Source organism: Candoia aspera, chromosome 3, assembly GCF_035149785.1.
Source record: "Candoia aspera isolate rCanAsp1 chromosome 3, rCanAsp1.hap2, whole genome shotgun sequence".
Lineage (NCBI taxonomy): Eukaryota > Metazoa > Chordata > Lepidosauria > Squamata > Boidae > Candoia > Candoia aspera.
Genome location: NC_086155.1, coordinates 58,248,595 through 58,265,273, shown reverse-complemented (window position 1 = coordinate 58,265,273; position 16,679 = coordinate 58,248,595). Strand labels below are relative to the sequence as shown.

The 16,679-nt window shown below is 41.5% G+C and overlaps 1 protein-coding gene across 1 annotated transcript in view; it reads left to right on the top strand.

Annotated features, from left to right (window-relative positions):
* Positions 1–1,456: 1,456 nt before the first annotated feature.
* PTCH2 (patched 2) overlaps positions 1,457–16,679 on the top strand; it is a 64,860-nt gene continuing 49,637 nt past the window's right edge. The window contains exons 1-2 of the mRNA XM_063297838.1: positions 1,457–1,936; positions 3,353–3,545. Of these exons, the coding sequence (XP_063153908.1) occupies positions 1,796–1,936; positions 3,353–3,545 (334 nt within the window). The 5' untranslated portion in view covers positions 1,457–1,795. The remainder of the gene's footprint in view (positions 1,937–3,352; positions 3,546–16,679) is intronic.

Sequence of the window (16,679 nt, the reverse complement as noted above, 5' to 3'; positions counted from 1 at the left end):
GTCCTGAGGTTTGCCCTTGGCCTCCAAGCAACTCTTCTGCCTTCAGGTGTGGTGAAGGATGCTGCCCCATTCCCCCATCTTCAAAGAACAAGTCACCTGCCAGTTCAGTCAGTTTTCCTACATGGAATTGGATGGGGGGGCAACATTTGGGGGTCCCCTTGGGCTGCCTCTGAATGTGAACATTTCTTTGTATAGTTTTGTCTTTTGTGTGGTGGTTTTGCTGGAAGAGCAACTATCCACAACTATCTCAAACAAAATGCAAGAGGCCTCATGGTTATCTAGAGGCATCGGCCTGGAAGATTTGAAGCCTGGCTTTTCTCTTGGCCATCCACCACCAAAAGTGGTAGATTTTGTCTCTGTCCTTGACAGATGAAGGTTGGTCAATATGAGTGGTCAGAAGTACTTTGCCTGTTAAGAGAGGATATTTCTTCTTCACATTTCCAGGATGGAGTCATTTTCCCTGAGGCAGTATTCTAATTCTGTGCTCTGGTATATTCTTACTCAGTATGGCTGAAAATTAGTCATTTACACACTGTTTGATTTTGGAAAGGTTGGCATTTGGGGGGAAGGGACAAAAGTCTTAAGATAGTTGTTGAATGCATTGGGGCAATGGGGTATGTGTAGATTCCCTTTAAAAAGTAAATTCAGAGATAACTATCTCACCTATGCAGAATGACTTAAGTTCTAAGTAACAGGTGGTGGGGCTCAATTTCCTTTGGAAGTTTCATACCCATCCCTGTTGACTCATCCCTTCTCTGTGCCCGTGGGCTTTATGAATGCACATTTCTCTGCAGGGCAATCACAGCACTCCATACATGATTCAACCCTTCCTTTCACTTATAGGTACTGCATAACGCCTGGTGTAAGCCCAGGACATTTGCACTGGGTTTTGCCACTAACTTAATTGTCCCGTCTAGCCACCACTGTACCAGGATCGTTCTCTTTCCCTTGTATGTCCTTGTTAGTGTTAGTGCCAATTTGGATTCGCCTACATTTTTCCTGAAATCAGTCAAGCCCCCCTTCTCTTAAACTAAAAGGTTTATTCTTTTTTTTCCTTCTCCAGAGTTCCCCGCCTCCCCCCACCCCCCGGCAAGTTTGCAGCTGTCTCTATGTATCGGTACGTCCGCTTGCAATTATAAATAAAGGAGCTAATTTGGACTGGGGGGAGCTGGGAGGGGACAACGGGCAGTATTTGAAAATCTGTGGAGCAGAATTCCTGTGTGGAAGGCAAGTCCCCCTCCCTCCCTCTGCCCTCATTGATTTGAGGCGGGGAGGATGGAGGCGGGGGAGGCGCTGCCTGGGTGGTCTCTTCTCTCTCCACTTTGGTGAGCTGTTGCTTAGCAGCTAATAATAGGAGATGTTTGCGGAGTAATTTGCCTCTTCCTCGGCCAATGGGAACTGGAGCACTTTCCCATCAAACCAAACCTTCCTCCCCCCTTTCCTCTTTTCAGGATCTCGAAGGAGGCTGTTTGTTCCAAATGTTGGTGGGACGGGATCCGAGGCGCACTGCACCGCCGGGCACCCGGGCGCCTCTCCTCTCGCTCCCGGAGGCTGTGTGAGTGCTTGCTCCCCGTCTCCCACCGCGCGTCGAAGGGGCCACGCTGGGCGGCGCCAAGGGCGCATGGGGTGCGCCTGGATGGCCCCGGATTCGCCCCCATAATGTTCGCATGGGATCCCCGCAGCAGCCATTCTGAAGCCTCGGACCCCGCACTTTTCCCTCGTGGATTACCGCTCTTGGGAAGCCGCCGGAGCCCCCTCGCTTCTCGTCGGCACCGTCCTCGTTCGACCCCGCACCATGGCTTCGGATCAGCCGGTCCCCGGGACCGGGGGCTTCTTTGGAGAGCTCCCGTCGTCTTACGCAGCTGCCGCCAACTCCGATCTCCTTCGGAGACCCAGCTACTGCCACGCAGCCTTTGCCCTCAAGCAGATCTCCAAGGTAAGGGAGCGGGACGACGGCGCTTTCCCACGGATGGGGAGGAGAAGGGTGGGCAAAACCCGGGGGATTCCTTCCCTCCAGGAGAGGACGGAGGGCACAAGGCAGCAGTTACAAAGGGTGAAGGCGAAAGCAGCTCTCCGGGGCTCGAGCGTGGGGACTGCGGGGTGGTGGATCCTCTCGGAATCCCTCGGCTTCTCTGGGATGGGGAATGAAAGGAGGGGCCGGCTCTCGCATGCGTGCTCCGGAGAGCCTGCTCTGTGATCCCAGAAGCTTGTTTATAGAAAGAAGGGGACGCGGCAGAGCCGTCCGGGGGGGGACTGTTCCCAAATGGGGAGGCAGGGAAAGGCCTACTCCCGAAAAGGTTCCTGAGAGGATGCGGAGGGGTTAGGAACAGGAGGACCCAGGCACTCGAGTGTGAGTACAGGGGTGGCTTTTCGCCTAGTCATGTGGAAAGAGAAGTCTACCCCGGTTGGGACTTGGGAGAGACACTGGGGAGGACAAGGGAGACAATGGAGAGAAGGGTGGAAGAGGTTAAGGGAGCGAGATAAAACAAAAAGATGCACCTGAGAAGTGGGGAGGGAAAGCTCATACCTCTTCTCCTCCCCCCTCCCCCCCCAGGGAGAGTAGCTGCGAATTAAGTTTAGGCCGGATCCTTGGTACATACATACTGTTGACCTTGTGGCTGCAATAACACTGCAGACACCAAATAAGGAGCTTCAGCTGATTGGTGTGTCCTGGACAAGGAGAAAAAGAGGGTGAGATCCCTTCTCTGAGCCATTATCTGGGTGGGACAATCCCACCAAGGCTTACAAAATCACCTGTAAGTTTTGGGGTGGCTTCTCTTTTTTTGCATAGTAGCCACCCAAAATATAAGTATGGATGGACCCATCTCTAGAATTGGCAGTCACTAGTGCAACAGCCTTCCCAAATTTTTGCATTCTTCAGGTGTGGTAGATTATAAAGCACAGGCACAAATAAGCTCCTGTAGCATAACTGCCCAGAGTCCATCCCCCGCCCCATGTGGGGGAGATGGGCGGTGATAAAGTTTGATAAATAAATAAATAAAGCTATCACTTTCAGCCAACAAAACCCTAAAATATACTCTCTGAAGATTATGGAGTACAGTCCAGCACATCTGGAAGTGCACAAGGCAAAGAGGGGCTGAACAAATTCCTATCTTCAAACCAGAAGGGAAGAATCAGCAGGGAGATGAACATTTGTATCTACAAGTTACTAGCAAATAGGTTCAACCTAGGCCCTAACAGATGAATGCATGTACACCTATGGCCCCAAATCTGTGAGTTGGTTTTCACAGGAAACTACTAAATCTTCCTTAACCCTAGTGCTAGCTAATCTTCAAACAGGATGTTCCATGTAAGGAAAGCATTTTGGCTAACTTTCAGTTTTTCTCCCCAGGGTAAGGCTGTTGGCCAGAAAGCCCCACTGTGGCTGCGGGCCCAGTTCCAGTCCCTGTTGTTTACACTGGGCTGCTGGATCCAGCGTCATTGTGGCAAAGTGCTTTTTGTGGGGCTGCTGGTCTTCGGGGCACTGGCTGTAGGGCTGCGAGTAGCCTCCATCGAGACCGATATTGAGCAGCTCTGGGTAGAAGGTAAGTTTCTTCCTGGGTGATGTGAATGCTAGGAGGATTACATGGATACTTGTATGTAGTAGTAGATACATGGACTACATGCATGGAGAGTGTTAGGAGTGAGGTGGAAGTTGTCTGACACATTGGAAGAAAAATTAGTTTTGGCCACAGCCATAAAGAGCCTTTGCAAGGCAGATATTGGCAGACCTCAAAATTCCATGTGAGTGCAAATCCAGATTTGCATGGAGCTCTCACTTTGGACCCCTTCTTTTAAATGACAGATACCAAGCAACAAGTCTATATTTAATCTCTTGGATATTGAAATAAGTCCTTTTATTTAAAAGGATAATTGCATGGGGAATAATTATATTAGCAACTTCTGTGCAAATCTCATGAGCACAGAAATGAGAAAGAATTGTGCCCTGGTGTAAGAACATAAGTAAAAACATTGCACCAACATTTTTTACTTTTCTACGGAACAAAATCATTTTTAAGAGATTACTTTGCATTACCTGAAACTGATGGACTCTGACTGCAGATGTTGTAAAAGTATGGAATACAGACTTTCCATGTTTTACTGTAGTTCTCATGGAATTATGTGCAACCTCAAAGTCAAAAATAGAATATGAATTTTATCTCAGTTTTGTTTCTTTTGTCACTTAAGATTGTACCAGAGATTGTTTGGATGAAAGGCATCTGGCAGGTGTCTGTTTTGAAGGTTTCAGTAATGAGATGCAACATATTAGTGACAGATCATTTTCAAAGTTTTTGGAAAACATAGATTTTGGTATTTACTTATTTATTGTACTTACATTTTGCTTTCTCTTTGAGAAACTTTCAAGTTGCTAGTCTGGCATACTAAGCATCGTGCAGAGGCACACCTGTTTAGTTTAAGCAAAAGAGCTTTACTCATCCTTCAGACCATTTTCTGATAAGAACAAGATCATGGTTATCCTCTAGACTGACCTTGTGCCTAGGCCAGGAAATTTCTCTTTCTCTTTAGTCTCAGGTTAAATTAATTTATAAAAACCTATATATTGTGTGACTTAAAGCCCACAAATTTTAGGGAAAATATCTCACTCACAACCCAAAGGGTTAATGACACTTTTTTTAAGAGAGAAAAAGATTGACTCCTGTATCAGACTTGTTCTGTAGGAGTGTATGTTTGTGTATAAAACTTTCAATGCATGTGTGTGCCTGTGCGCACTGTCTCTTTATAAGTGTGTGCAATCCAGATTTCTATCAGTGAAAATGCATTCTTCCACAAAGACAAATATAATTAAACTGTTACTATCCTCTCAGATATGGTTTTTCTTGCCACCGGGCCCTGCTTGGTGCATTACATTATTGATATTCAAACACTTAATTATCTTTCCACGGGTGGTGCTGAAGGAGAGAATAATTACAGTCTACAACGAAGCCGTCAGTTGCAGTTTGGCTTGGGTCACACTCTCCGGCAGCTGAGAATGAAATCAGGTTAAATGCAAACAGCCAAAAGCAAAGGGATCATCCAGGAATACCTCCTAATTCCCTGCTGGAAACATTTGATAAAAGTGATGCTCTTAGGGAGTCCAGCATGCTATTTCTTTTAAAATTCTTGCAGCAGCACCATCAGTTCACTGTGCTCTTTCCATTCCATCCACTCCTTTGCAGTCTTCTCTCTTCCAACTCCAGGTTGTGCTGGGTTTTCACACCCTGAGACTTATTTATTTATTTATACTTTTTTTTTTTGCAAGCAGCCTGGGAGCTTTCCAAGAGCAGATGTTTCTCTGTGATGACTGTCAGCGATCTTTGGCGTTCCACACCTCCTCCCCCTGTACAACCCAAACTCCCTGTGTGGTCCTAAACTACTCCTGGATTTTGTTCAACAATAAAGGCAACTTTACTCTTCCACCCTCCCACTCCCTTTTAAATAAAACCACACTCACATGAATGCCAGTAAAGTTTACCCACCTGTTTTACACTCTGAAAGGGGACTGGAAAGAAAAGAAAATACCTCAACCTTAGCCTTTTCCCCTCCCCTACTTCTTGCCTCTGTGTGATAGTCTTGTGGCAAAAAGGAGATCCATCAAAAATCTGCAGCTGTTTAAACATTTAAAGATGGGAAATACCCTTTTTGTAATCAACACATCTTAGTCCAAATCAAGAACCTGCCCTGAGAACCTGCAGAACTGGGTTTGCTCTTAGTTACTGTTTTGACACTGACATTTTGCTCAGTCTTTAAGACAGGAATCTTCCCTGTTGCTTGTTCCAGTGCTGGGTTGCCGGGTTGCAGGATGTAGGGCTCAGCTTTGCATGCTGCATTGAAGAGACCTATCCAAAGTTTTAAAAGAAATTCTCACTGATGCCAATTTAATATATATTTCTTGACACCGTAAGTTGTGTATTACAGCAAATCATTCTGATCCGTTGCTTGTACTTCAGTGAAATCCAATGTTTAATTTATCAGTTGACTAGCATTTGCCAAGCACCATTTTGCAGTGGACTGTTTTGGACAGCTGCATGCTGTGTGCTGGGAAATTTGGATACAAAAAGTTGGCATACAGATGGAAGTAAGAGAAGATTGCACCTGTACATCTCCTTTCTTTCTTCCCTGCACCTTCTATTCTCTAAATGTGGTTGTAATCCTTTGGTAGTTATAACACAGCTTCTTTTCTTGAAAATAAGTACTAATGTGAAATTGCTTTTTGAACTCTCCTGCATTCTTCTCTGCAGTTATTGTGGGTCTCTTGAATATAAGTTGGCTATCAACATTTTGATTTCTAAATCAATGTTGCCAACCCATTGCCTCCAGGCTGATTACTTATAGTCCTCTATACAGAAGACAAACCAGGTGAATCTATTTGGGTACATGGGTCTAAATCAAATTCTGCAAACTGGATTATGGTTGCTGCTCCTTGACTGAATTTGGCATATGCCATGTCCTTAGTCACCTTTGATTGTTTTGATTTGAGCAAAGCCCTAAATGGGTACATCTTGGATAGAGATAGGAAACCTTTTTCTACATTCCAGAGATCGGCAGAGCTGAAGCCAAAAATAGATAGACCAGAGTTGAAAGTGGGTGTGTCCCTCTTTCTCTCCTATTTTTTCTTGCAACCCTCTTTATCCATTCTCTCTTTTCTTATCCCCTCTTCTTTCCTCATGTAGAGATATTTTTTAAGGGAATAAGAAATAATTCATGCCAGATAACAAAACTACTTGCTGCAAAGGGATCCTGCTCTCCTTCCTGTACTCTGAGTTTTCCCTCAACCTTCTTTTCCTCTCCTCTAAACCTCCAGCTTTAACTCTGGACTCATCCACCTGCATGAAACTAGATTGGAAGTATCATGTGAATCTCACAGCACAAAATGTTAGCCCTGATCTAGGGAGAGATTTCTTCTATCCTGCTGTAGTATAATTCTTTCTGCCAGTTCATATCAATGGCAACTTCTCAGAGTTTAATTCAGCAGTAAGTACATTAGTATGGATATGGGAAACACCCTTCAAAAATATTACATCTTCTATCTAGGACATTTGTTCTTGAAGCAGACAGTTGGGTAGAGACAAGTGTGGTTATAGGTCTATAGTGTCTATGAAAATGATCACCAGCAGAGGAAACTGGAGTGCAAAAGAAACTGGAGTGCAGTATAGTAGAAATAGTAGAAATCAACATCACATCTGATATTCTATTTTTCTAGGCATTGAAATAATCATGGCTGTCCCCTGTTCCTGCATAGTGTTCCGCTTTACACGCCTTCCATCTATCTATTCAGTCTGCAATGTTGTTATATATTATCCTTCCTCAGCCTGTTACCCTCCAGAGTGCAACTCCTATCATTCTTCACCATCATTCCTAACACAGGAAGGATACCAGATTGGAAAAGATTAGGTGTAGATACAAGTATAGATAAGACTTGCCATCTACTCCTGGGTTCAGTGCTTTTGATTTGTATACTGTAGATATGATTTTCCTCTTCTAATGGCACTAAATCTCTCATCTTGAGGGTATTATTTCTCTACCTCAGAACTGAATGATATGAAGGGGTAACAGTTGATTGGGAATGGTAGCAGGAAAATATATATTTAAAAGATTTCTTCAACCATTGTTTTTTGGTCTGTAAGGATATTTGAGACAACGGAACTGCCAAATTAAATTGATGTTCTTGAACTATGAATGGTTTAAAAGATTTTGAGGTAGTTAAATCTTCTGTGGTTTGTTCTGGAAAAAGATCAAACAATTTTTTTGTTTTTAATAAAACAACTTTTTCTACTGCTGATATCCTAAATGACTCAAAGACAGAAGGCAATATGATATCCTGGATGGATCTTTTCCATAGATCTAAGGATAAACTGCATTCATGCTTCTTTTAGGTGAGAGTTGCTTTCCTCAGGTTATTTAGCACAAATGATTTTGACCAGTTTTATGCACTGAAATGGGGCTGTAGCAGTGAGAGATCAAATCTTCTCACAGCTTGGGAATGTATCTTTCTTCCTCAACTCAATTTTTACTGATGTGTCAATTGTGGACACATTAGATGTATTTCCTATGCATAAAAACCCTTCAGGATATTTGCCAAAGAACTGCTGACAATTGAGATAAATATATTCCATGAGCAACATTCAGGATTGATATCTTATAATTGGGAATGTGATAAAGCAAGAGTATTGATGTTTGCAAATATTCCAGAATCAAAAAAACAAACCATGAGTTTATCCCATATCTACCCCATAGACCACAATTTTAAATTGGTACCTTTATTTTTGCAATCTCTTGCGCCTTTCTGTGTACTGATAGGTGGATGGGTATAGCCTAATAATAACATCCTCGTTAGAAATGGGAAATTGGCATGGAGTTGAAATCATAAATAATACGCTTCTATTTAATATGAATTGGATGAGTTTCCAGAGGTTTTCTCAAATTTGTGCACTCTGCTGTGTATTACAAATATTTCTTACAGTGAGAAGTCCTAAATACTTGAACCTGCATACTTTCCTGAAAGTTGATGGCATTGTTTTTTCACTGGAGTTTAGGTTACCATTATGTTTTTCATGTAGTATGGTCTAGACCATTGTTTCTCATGCTGGCTGGGGAATTCTGGGAGATGAAGTCCACACATCTTAAAGTGGCCAAGGCTGAGAAACAATGGTCTAGACAGATCAAATAATACCTTTGCCTCCCAAATGATTGTAAGACTCCACTTACAATCAACTGATGGGAATAGTAGTATCTTCACTCATAAGTAAACTAAGCCTTGTTTAACATAAATATAAAAATCCAGGTGATAATCTTTGTCTGGGTTGCATTGCTTTAAACTGCATGTGGGAGCTTGCACAATTGCTCCTCTGTTTTAAAAACACCCTTCTAGATTAAAAAAAAACTTGCATATCAGAAAGGAAGCTCTAGACCATTCTTTTCCTTGAAATATTAATTTTCTGTTTGTAGGATTTGTGTTTATGAAAGATTATGTGAATCCTGATCTGTGACATGAAGGGTATAGTCCTGAGACACATCATCATTTGGTGAGGGCCAAGCTAAAAAAGTGTTTTTTTAAAATCCAGTCCCCATGCTAAATAGTAGCATTCTAACAGCTAAACTATTTTATTTCCTAGTTAGGACCTCATAGAATTTCAGTCAGTTCACTAACAATTTTTGGATTAAACCAAAAAGGGATTTATCTCAGATTAGAAAAGATACGTTTTTTAAAATTAGTATCTGTTTTTTGGAAGTTCAGGAGCAAGAGGGGAACCGCTAAGGTTCAGTCATGTCAGTGTACAAAATACTAAATACGTCTAGCAGTGGTATTGATCGTGGTCATCCTAACCAGTTTCATATTAGGGAAAATGTCAGTAGTGATGTCAAAGGGATTGGCTAGGTTATCCTCTTTGAAGGCACTTGCCTGTTGGTGTAGTTATGTCCATGGTAGGCTGCTCAGTAGGGATTAAATCTAAAGTTTGGGACTTGGAAACAAGCCAATATTACAGAGGCAAAAGGTCATGGCTGATTTATAGGCCAGGGTGACCTCAAAGAAGGCAGGTTTAATTTTTAACTAGAATGTTTTAATGTAGCTGGCTGCAGGGCCTTTTTAAAGGTAGCTGCTGCTGGATGATTATTCTGACGGACTAAATGCTTTTATCTTGCATTCCCCAGAACGTGCGAAGAGTAGAAAAAAATATGGAAGGCTTTTTGCTTAGTCATACTGAGTGGACAAGGATGGGAAAAAGATGAAAAAATATTAATTACCTAGAGATCTGGGAAGTGTAGTTGAACAAGATGCTTGTTGTTCTAAAATGGTAGACAAGATTCTTCTGACCTTGAATATGTTATCGTATCTTGAATACGTCAGGACAGATTAAGGGATAGTTGTGTTTCCTGCTCCAGGAGTTACAGCTGGTTTTCTGCTGTGGACCTACGTCTTAAATAGGATCATCCAGTGAAGACAGAAGTCCTTTCAGCCAAAAATCAGTCAAAATCAGAATGACTTAATTGGTACAGTAAATTGTGGATGAGGTGACAGCAGATTTTATCCTATAGACTGGGACAGGACAGATCCTAGATTCAATTCTAGCTTGGAGAAATAGAAAGAAGCTAGTAGTACAGGAGCAAGTTAACTTGTGTATTTAAATATAGTATGTGACTTGAGGCAGAATATGAGGAAGAAAGATTCTGAGATTTGAATATTCCCAGAATACACAAGCCTGACATGTTAACTCCATTCTGTTAATTCATTTCAATCCCATGATCTAACATCTCTTTGTGTGATGTTCAGTGAAGAATGCCTGAACTATTTCAAAGAACTGTGTCTATAGAGTGCTGAGACTCAGAAATAGAAGATACATATTCATTTCTAGAGAGAGCTGATGTTTGATGGAAGCAGTTTTAGCCTGACGCCTCTGCATATGGGATGAATGAAGCTATCTTTGAATTGGATCAGACCGCAGGATGTTTGTGATTGGAGATGAACCCCATCAAAGTGGGCAATTTGAAGAATGTTAGATGGCCCATCATATGTTCAATTAGGCTTTTCTGCTCTTAGCCAGCCTTCTGAGCAGATAAATAAACTGTGACTGTGGGGTCTGCATACCTCACTCATAAGAGCAAATAAACAAGCCCCCAAGGCAGCTGAATGCAGAGGCCAAGGGGCTTCAGTGTATATGTGTAAGTAATTTTCTTGGGTGGGCAGCAGAGGTGGGTGGCCTAATGGCTAGCTGAGGGCTCTGAATGGTTTTGGTGCTGATAAGAGGGAAGAAGGAAAAATCTGAAAAGGGTAAGAGCCATGGGGGAGATGGGTGACACAGGCCTGAAGTGTACTTCTCATAGTGTTAGGCATTTGTGTTTCACAGATGCAAAAGAAACTGGGAACAGAACTTGAGAAAATAGGCTGACCACATGAAGTATTTATTGATCTTGCATAGCCAACATAAAGTTTATTATTAAACAGCAAACTGAAACGTATACATAAAAAAGCAAATCTCAAAATGCTGTGAAGTGCAGCAAATACAGGAGAAACTAGGTAATTCATGGAAACAGCCTATAAAGAATGATCACATTTCTTGTATAAGGAAACATATCAGGCTGTCATAAGGGCACATAGTTTCTACATTATTTTTCAAACATCTTTCCTTTATACTATCAAAATTTGATAGAAAGTTCCTTGTTGTTTACAAATGAAGAGTCAGCATTGTTCATTATTTTCTTTCTTATATGAAAGAAGCATCTGCTGATATGCTCTTTCAGTTCTTAAATTAGACTGATAACCTATGTATAATCATAGATAGGCCAACCACTCTATTGCAGAAATAGCTCTCTCACACAAACAATAATTAGATGAACTTCCCTTTGTGATTATTGAAGAAAATAAGTTGCTTCCATAATCATCTTGGCCTGTATTCAGTATCAGCCTTTGGCAGAAAGATCAGAAGTTTGAGACTCACAAATCCAATTAAAGCACATATATGAAAAAAAAGACACAGTTTATTTAATCAATTTATATGGTCACACATCTCATATACATGACTCTGGATCACAAACAAAAATCACATTGTATTCTAGCACTGTAAATTAGAATAATTGTAAGAGTAATTTTTTAAAAAAAACTAAGGGGAAGAAAAAATTTTCCTTGCTTGCCAACAAGTCATTTTGTCTTTCTACCAGTAGTGGTATTAATGTCACAAATAGAATAATGCTGGCAATTAAACCCAGTGTTTATGTGCAGACTTCAGGGAAAACCAATTTAAAGTTCTCATGCAACGTAATATTTATTGCCCCTTACTAATAACTGCTCTGACAGTTGCTGAATTGGTAGTTAATTCTAGAGAATGAAAGTTTTCAGATATACTCTAAAACAGAAATATAGTGAGAAAGAGAGAAATTTGCCCACTGTCTTCTAAATCTGCTTTGTTTTCTGCCTTTGCTTTGACATTTGCTCCAAGAGGCATCTTCTAACTGTGATGGCCTCCTTTGAAAGGATCTTTCTTTTCTCAGACTAGCTGAAACTTGCTAGAGTTGCCACTCAGGCTGTTTCAGTTTTCCAAAGAATTGAAGGATTGGGGGAGGAAGAAGCCTTTTTTGTTGGGGGGGTGAACAAGAAAAAAGAGGTAGGAAGGACATGTTAAGATAACGATGGGTTCTCCCCTCCTCGCTGATCTGCTTGGAAATATGGCAGTCTCAGTTTTAAGGCATAGATAAGGAAAAATGTTTAGCCCACTTCTAGATTTGTAAAATATTATTTTCTTGGCAAGGGCCTAAGTATAGGACAAAAAATGGAGAAAGCAAAAAGGAGAGAGGGGTGTTATTCTCTGGTCCATCCCCCCTGGCTTGGAAAAGTGGTCTGAGTTCAAAAAATTCATTTCTTGCCTGAATGAAGGCAGCAATGTGGAAAAATTTGACCATTCAGAGGGGGATGAATGTATGTTTCAACCCCACATTAAGTCACATTAGCAGGCAGTGGAGTGCTTAATGTGGGCATTTTTCACAGCGGCCAACAGAGGAGATGATTAGCATAATTAGTCCAGGCAACTCTATACATATGGAAATGCCAAATGCGTAAATGCCAACACCAGTGGAAATTTATGTCAATGCTGACAAGAGTCTTAGCAGTGAATGGCTCCCAACTGAATCTCTTTTAGCCCCCTTTTTTTTGGGGGGGGGTTCGGGCCTTCCCCTCATCTTTGGCCAAGGCTCCTTCAGGCCATTCCTCTCCCCACACGCCCCCTCCGCACTGGGAACCTGAGCCCTTTGCATTTCTGGTAAATAAAGACATTAATTTAGGTCTGGAATAAACAAAAGGCCAGGCCAGGCCTGGGGATTGGGGAGTAGGCCTCAAACAGGCCTTTCACTGCTCTTCTTAAAGCCGGATCCCCGTCCAGCCTGCCAAGCCCCCAGCGCCCCCCCCCACCGCCTTGTTTATTTAGAAAGCAGCCTGGCGTCTCTGCCTTTGTCCGATTAGGTTTGTTAGAGAACAAGCACCAGGGGATGCAGCACATCTCCCCCTACCTCAAACTGTTCAGCCCCAGGCGGTTAGTTTAATAAGGTGCCTGGGCACCCTTTCTTCTCTTGGTGGAGCCAGCCAGGGAACAGGATCCTGGCTGGATGTGTTTTGACAGCAGTAGGCAGCTAGCGGCCAGCCGGCCTTTCAGAGCAGCCAGGACAGGTAAAAATGGCTCTTTTAGCCTGCCCCCAGCAAGACTTCCTCCTGAGCAGCATGGCTCCTTTCATAGCCGCCTTAATCCAGCTAATCCGCCCCTCAACACTTTGAAGGTGGCCCATGGCATGTGCATGCTGCTCTGCGCTGGGGATGCGGCAAGAAATCAGATTCAGTGGTGGCTGCCGCTGCCATAAGGAAGAGAGAGATGGTGGTGTGTGTGTGTGTGTGTGTTGGGGGGGAGATTGCCCTTCACCATCCTGCTTTCTATTTCAGGTCAGCCAAGAAATCAGATCCCCACATGGAACTGGAGGGGACACAGCTGTCCCCTTGCTCTCCATTATGGCTGCATTATTCAGTTAATTGCTGATGGGAGTAATCATGGATTAAAGCAAACATAAACTGTCCGTGCTGAGGCCTTATTTTCAACCTGGCTCAAGTCCAAGTCCATCTAGACTGGTTTTCTACTTCTTATAAGGCAGCTTCTAATTGTTTATAGAGGAGTTTCCTAGTACTATAGTGAGCAGATGTGGGGCAACTTGCCTGCATGAAGGCTTCAACTAGAATTTGGCAGTCCAAAATATTCTTCAACCCTTTAAAAAAAGAGTTTACAAGTTTCATCATAATGAAAGTCTCTAAACCAAAATAAACCTTATATGGCTGTAGTGAAGACAAAATATGATATAATTCTTCCTAAAAACTGTCATTTGACACATTTTTGTATTAGGCAATAAGTTTATAATACATAGCATTGATATCTGGTATTAAGACTAATATTTTTAGTTTAGGTCAAACATAAAGCAAAAAAGGATTCATCATGGATACTACTATTCATAATATCTAATCCTAAAGTATTTCCTTCAGTGATATTTGTTTTTAATTATTGCTTTTTGTTCTTCCCAACCCAGAATAGAAAGACATTGTGTAAAGGGGCTTAGGTTTGTGTATGCCTGTCTGTCCATCAACTGGATAACTCTCAAAATGCAACAGAACAAGACCAAATTTGGTATGGCAGGAGAAGCCAGCAGAAGAAAGATTTAGGTCTATAATGGGTTGCATTTAGTCAGGGGTTGTGAAAAAAAAAATCTCCAAGCATCCCTATGGAATAGGCATTTGGACAATGGCTTTGCATGTTGCTGACTCCTCCATTCCAAGCTAGCTTTCCCCTTTGTCATGTGACCCAGGATGGAATGTATGCAGACCAACCTTCCAAGTGCACATTTGCACACCAACACACAGAAATGCACACAGAGGCAATACATATATACCCACCTTTATTAGACCCAAACCACCCATCCACAGAGAGGCAACACATATGGACTTACTCTGATTAAACTGTCACACCCCACAGAGAGATGCCACAATATGTACACACTTTATTTAATGTTTGGAGAGAAAGTAGACATATACACCCATAGACAAAACATTGCTTCATAACACAGAAGAAAATACAAATGCTTCCTATGCTGCTGGTAAAGGATTTGAAAAGAATCCCAGAAACTATGTTCTGCATACTTTCCCTACCTTGTTTAAATTTAAACCATTTGTTTTATTTCTCTTCTAAATAAGAGGAAGGTAAACTAGTAAGAGATGTGCTTTTTCATGATCTGTTAGGGATCTATGCAATGAATATAACAATGTGTACAAATGTAAATATTGTAAGCTAGTATGGGACAACACTAATTGCTTTTGGCCTATAATGCAAAAATCTTCTCTAGATTCCAGCAAGAAACATTTGTGCACAGTTATGGTTGGCTATGCAATTTAATATCAAAAACCTTTCCAGATCACAATTAAAAAAAATTAAACTTCAAAACATGTAATTGAAAAAAAAATGTACAAGATTTTTGAATTGTAAAAGGTAGGCAAACTACTTAAAACCAGGAAGGAAGAACAAAAAAGAATATTGATATGTTGGTTGCAGTTACTTGAGGACCAAATGCAGGGAAGCCAATTCTATTTTGAAATAAAAGGGGGGGGGAAAAGCAATATTCCATGATTTTGCATTTTTCTATATTCACCCAAGTTCAACTTTCAACAGCTTTTTAATTAGAAGTGCACTGGGATTTTGGCAGAGCCTTTATAAATATGATAAATTAATTTACTTTGTCTTCAAAATACAAATTCTCTTGTTTTTTTAAACATTATGTACTTCTATGTTTAATATTTTTCCTTTATATTGTGAACTCTTTGTTGTTCTGGTTATTAATTAATTAATTAATTTAAAACACTTATATAGCCTCCCATCTTATATCAAACTCTGGTTGGTTTACAACCAAAAAATAAAATTACATCTATTTACAATAAAAATATTACAGTAAAACCAAAAGACCTGGCACCATAGCTAAACTTTCCCATACAGCTCACAAGTTCATCTCACCCTATCCCAGAACTTGGGGGGAAGGCCAGGTCCTGAGTGCTTTTCAGAAGGTTAGAAGGGTGGGGGGCCTGCCAAACTTCAGGGGGAAAGGTGTTCCACAGGGCAGGTCCTGCCATGGAAAAGGCATGCTTCCTAGACCCCATAAGATGGCAACATTTAAGGGAGGGGACTAGGAACATGCCCACCCTATCCAATCTGGTAGAATGGGCAGAGGTTCTCAGGGAGAGGCGGTTCTGCAAAAGTTATGTCTGACCTAGAAGCCTGTGATTTTCTACTTTTCCTCTGTATATTGAGAAATTTGATTTTAAATCAGATACGCACAACATACACCTCACCAAGTGAAAAACAGCCAACCAGTCTAACTTGTATTTTACCAGTTAATAACAATTCCACAATTTCTTAGCTCCAAGTAGCAGCAAAAGCTGATGGCTTTCGTCTGCATAGATGGTGGCTTATATTTGTCTTGGTGAGTCACTAATTATGCCAGCTTGCTTTATTTAGACTATATCCTTTCCCATATTTTGTCACTATGTGTCATCCATAGAAATATCTCTATATTTTTGCTTTCTTGCCCAAACAGAACAAAAACAATTGTTTAAAACAATGGGAGCACTGATCTCAGCAAACTGAGAGTATCTATGAATTATCTGTGCCACTCCTACCTCAGCTTAGAATAGGCAGCTGGCAAAAAGAAAATGTCATGAGTAAGGATGGCGAGCAGGGGGCTCCCATCCAGACTGTCAAGCGCATGCGTAGCACTGAGGAACTGTTTAGCCATTCAAAGAGACACAGATCGGGACCGCCTTAACCTTTGGGGTTTATATGTCTGGGTTTTCCCACGCTTCTTCAGTTTGTTAGGATTCCTGTTAAGTACTAGCAATAAATATTAGAGAACAGTTCCTTGTCTCAGCGTGTTTCCTGGCTGTTAGGACAGAAAAGGAGGAAAAATATCACTAAATGGGCTGTGCTCTTTTTTGTAGTCTTCAGGACCAAAATACCAATAACCAACAGAGTGTAAAAATTACTTTTAAAAGTCACTTCAAAAAGTCGTATAATAAAAATGTATAATGTCACCAAAACAACATAGGATACCATTCCATCTCTCTCTCTCTGGGTTCATCAAATCACTGCAGTACTTGGGACTAGATAAAGACA